The sequence below is a fragment of the Lissotriton helveticus genome, chromosome 1_1 (assembly GCF_964261635.1).
Source record: "Lissotriton helveticus chromosome 1_1, aLisHel1.1, whole genome shotgun sequence".
NCBI lineage: Eukaryota > Metazoa > Chordata > Amphibia > Caudata > Salamandridae > Lissotriton > Lissotriton helveticus.
In genome coordinates this window covers 2133732-2138494 of record NC_136057.1, presented here as the reverse complement: position 1 = coordinate 2138494, position 4763 = coordinate 2133732, and the positions used below count along the sequence as shown (strand labels likewise).

The window sequence follows — 4763 nt, the reverse complement described above, 5'->3', positions numbered from 1 at the left end:
GTTCAATGCGGCTTATCCAAACAAAGTAGTTGTTGTGAATTGTTTGCCGAAATATGTTTGGTGATGTTGAAATGGCTGCCGTGCATGTGCTGAAAGTAAAATAATAGTTCAGTTCAGCGTATCCAAGCAATGTAAAATTATGAAGTAAATATGAAAGTTCATCGTAAATGATGGTGTGCGTGAAATTATTCTGTTGAAATAAACTTAAGCGCTGTGGCAGATATAGAGTAAACACTTACTTAAAAGCTTCAGCAGAAAAGGAATACATCACATCAATCGCTGGAGATAAACTCTTCCACAAGTAACTATGGCCGCCACGTAACGTTTTACATCATTACATATCTCAAGTACGTGACGCGCTTGTATCGTACCTCCAAGAGATGAGCTTCATAAGAGAGAGTTGCAATCTGAAACTCCGCCGATAATGCTCGTCACGCTCCATTTGAGGATAAAGGTATTTACTTTTAAAATTGTGCGCGCACAGCTGAAGGAAAGGTTGTTGGATCCCAATCGTAAATTTCAGTCAAAAACCACCAAATTAGTAAAAGAAAGTTCTTACAGAATCGGGATCTCGGCACGTTGGGGATGTGACACTCTTGTATCTGCCGCAAGTGCGATCAATGCACAACTTGTTTAATTATGAATTCTGCCACTTAATATATTAAAATTAAAATGTGTCCAATATGAAACAAAGGAAAAAAAACATACCATTCCAATGAAGTTGAATTTTGAAAGTAGACCTCTATCCAGGGATAAACTGGATGGTTCTTTTAAATCAGTTTATTTTCTTTCTGGTGGATTCACAATCACCACTCTGTGACCGTGCTGCTGAATAGAGTGATTTTCCCTTGTCGCCAACATTAAAATGATGTCAATCCAATATTATGAATAAATGTCATTTATTGCAGCACGGTGAGAGATGGTCATATAGCTCCAGGTATAAACTGAGCCCATCAGTAGAATGCAGCATTTCTCAGACAGTTAGAACAATGGAACACTTTTGAAAGAATAACATGTCGCATGCAGGAGCATGCGACAAATGACATATAAATTTAAAGTGACATACACTTAATAAGAAAAATAGAATGTAACAATAAGACTTCTATATATTGTTACTAAATCTTTGTATAGTCTTCGCACCTCTACTTTTGGTAAATTATCAACATTTGGAAGCCGTGTGTAACCGGCTAAGAATAGGCATGTTGTTTTCACATTGCTGAAAGGACCGAGTCGAAAATTTGCTGTTGTGTGTGGGAGGGTGCCTTTAAACAAATTCATGTGTTCTTTGTAAGTGAGAGGCACCTCTATCTCTTCATATGGAGTATAGTAATCTGGTATTTCATCCTCAGTGTAGGTGTGAAATAGATGTATAACATTGTTTGCAGCTGGGAATGTAACTCAAGAATAGAACACGTGTCCTAAATTCTTCGTGTGTATCTCAACCACGAAGGTAACATCTCCACCCTAGCTGAGAGACCATAGTGTAATAATTTCAGAGTAACCACATGTCTGCAGTTTTCTGCAAAGTTTAATGCTTGAGGACCTTCAACCCCTGGAAGAATAAGAAATGAATTACAGACTGAGTATTCTCAGTTAGAAGTAAATCTTTTAGGGGATCAAGCTTGAACCGCCTACATCCAATACATAGGGGTTTCCTACTCAGCTGACGAGGATTTTCCCTACCACCACAGACCTCTCCGGTTTGGAGGTAAGTAAGGGTCTCTGAGAAGGCATGATTGAACTAATCAGGAGATTAATTGAAATAAGGGCTTCACCAATGATGGTGCAACATGTTGATAAGCTTCTACCCTTCAGTAGAAACTGTGCTTTTTTGTACAACATAACCATCAGGATGGTGCCAGATTGATTCTATGCACCCCACCAGGACATGTTGTTATATAGACCAGCAAGCTCACAATGCCACCATCAGTGCCTCTAAACCTAAGCGGGTAGCAAATTGTTCTGGCAACCACTGAACATGACAACCCTGATTCCCCAGGGATTGTGGAAACAGATCTAGATCTGTTTTACCCATTCACTTGTAATCTCTTCTTCAATGAGAAATATACAAGAAGTATACAGTGGAACATTTTCAATACTCCTACTTTGCAGTCCCTAATTTACGTGTCTAGGGCAAGTGGGTGTGTAGAAGATTAATCAATCAATCTATCAATCAGGGGTTTATATAGCGTGCTACTCACCAGTGAGGGTCTCAAGGCACTGGGGGGAGGGGAACAGCTCCAGGTCAGTCAGAGAGCCAGGTCTTGAGGTCCTTCCTGAATGTGTGCAGGGTCGGGGAGCATCTGATGTAGACTGGGAGCTCGTTCCAGGTCCAACCCTGGTTACCTGAAGGGAAAGAATGTAAGTCACCATCTTGGTCACAAGCTGGACACCCTTCACAGAGATATCAACAAGCTGCTAGGCCTCAACTTAAGTGTGTAGAGACCTTGTCCAATGTCAACAGAGCGCTCCTCTACCTAAACCCAGAAATGCTTGCTTATTTATAATGAATAGCATCCTTGCAAGTCCTGCGTGAAACAGCATTGTTATGGTCTATAAATAGTCGGCTTGCTTTGTGGATGAAAAATAAAATAACATTTGCACAATGTGCGTCAAGGCCTTGTACATGGTGTTCAAGGAGTCATGCTAATAGCCTCATGAAGTGGAATCTGTAAGTGAAGCAGTTTCAGAGAAACAAATCCAGTATTTTCGCACACTCAAATGTATATAAAAGGTTATTGTGTGAAAGGGAAAGTCAATATAAGAAATGTGTACATGGTGGAAAATGGCAGAGTTTCTTCATGATCCTAACTAAGATATATGGTAATTGCTTTGTGTTACTTAGCGACGAGGGAGCATTACATGGGTGGTATGTTGGAGTTCCCATGCTGCCACATGAGCCTTTTGACGTAAAATCCTATCTACAAACAATAGTAGGCATGGCTTTGCACCAAAAGTTAATGCTATTTTAAACCATGCGTTAACAGGAGAAATGTTTTCATTTCTCCCTACACTTGAGATTTTGCATGTGCACTCATACATATTGCAGTTGTTATGAAGAATGATAACAATAGATGTTTTATCACTTCCAAGATTAATAAAATGAGTTCCATTTAGCTTGGAAATAGCAGCATCTATAAGCTAATATCTAGCAGACAATTAGGATCCCAAAATTGCATTCTCACCACAGCACTAACCCATGAACTGTTTGCATGATGAGATATATAAATATGTGTTTTATGACAACACTGTACTGCTACTATTGTTGTTATGTTTGATAATACAATAACTATTAAAATTGTGTTGCTCACATTCATATAGTTTTATTATTAATATTATATTTGTCACTAATGTTCCTGTTTAGACGAAAGCCCTGGCTATGGACAGGACCAACCAAACTCTGGTCACTGAATTCATCCTGTTGGGCCTGTCTTCCATCCCTGAGGTGGAGAGTCTCTTTTTCCTGATATTCCTACTGATGTACGCGACCATCCTCGCTGGGAACATCCTCATCATCACAGTAATATGCCTAGACAAACGTCTTCACACCGCTATGTACTACTTCATCTGTAACCTGTCCTTCCTCGACTGCTGCTACTCCACTGTCACTGTCCCCAGGATGCTGGCAGACCTTCTAGTCAAGAGGAAGTCTATCTCATTTACTGCCTGCATGATCCAGCTCTATTTCTTTGGTAGTCTGGTGTCTGTTGAGAGCCTTCTCCTGGCTGCCATGGCCGTCGACCGCTACATTGCCATCTGTCACCCTCTACATTACACCAGGATCATGGACCCGCAGACCTGTTGTAGTTTGGTGGCTGGCTTGTGGTTTGGAGGATTTCTTTGCACAACTGTGCATGTGATTTTGATAAGTAGGCTCTCGTTTTGCAAGTCCAATGTGATCCAGCACTTTTTCTGTGATCTCCCCCCTCTGCTGCAGCTTTCGTGCTCCAACACATTCATTAACATCCTTGTCATCTTTACCCTGGGTGGGGTCATGGCTCTTGGGGCGCTTCTCACAATGACTGTGTCATACACCTTCATTATTATCACCATCCTGAACATCAAGTCTTCTGAGGGACGATCCAAAGCCTTCTCCACCTGCGCCTCCCACCTGACAGTGGTCATCATCTTCTACGGGGTCCTGATCTTCACCTACTTCCGTCCCACAAACACTAACTCATTCTCTGTAGATAGGTTCATGTCAGTGGTGTACAGCGTCGTGACTCCTATGGTTAACCCAATGATCTATAGTCTCCGAAACACTGAGATGAAAAAGGCGGTCACAAAAAACATGATAAGAGTCCAAAGAATGACAAAGTGATAATAGATACAGATGGATCAGTATTGGAAGGAGCAGTGTATCAGTTCCACCTATCTCTTTACATATTCACCAAACTCATCCACTATGGGCTTGACCACGAGTCTGGCTGTCTGAGGACAGCCAGACTCACAGGGGAGCAGTGGTGGAGGTACAGCCACTGCAACACCGGCAGTCTGACTTTTCCATTACAAGTTGGGCGGTCAGACCGCCATTTCACCATGCCAACAGCCAGGGAGCAGGGATCCCTGGTGCTGGTGCAATGTTCCTAAGGCTACAATATGCTTGGCAGGACTGCGGCATTGCCACCAAGCATATTATGAGTTCATTGCTGCAAAGGTTTTCATGGCAGTTCTTCCTCTATGAAAACCATGGTGGGGAGAGTACAAAGGGCCCTCTAGTGCCTTAGGGCTATGGGGCTCATGCAGGTGGGCCCTTGTTGCCC

At 42.1% G+C, this 4763-nt stretch overlaps 1 protein-coding gene across 1 annotated transcript; it reads left to right on the top strand.

Annotated features, from left to right (window-relative positions):
- The first annotated feature begins 3379 nt into the window (after positions 1–3379).
- Positions 3380–4321, top strand: LOC144753331 (olfactory receptor 5V1-like). The gene has a single exon (XM_078641069.1). It carries the CDS (start codon positions 3380–3382, stop codon positions 4319–4321), a length of 942 nt encoding a protein of 313 aa, XP_078497195.1.
- The last annotated feature ends 442 nt before the right edge of the window (positions 4322–4763 follow it).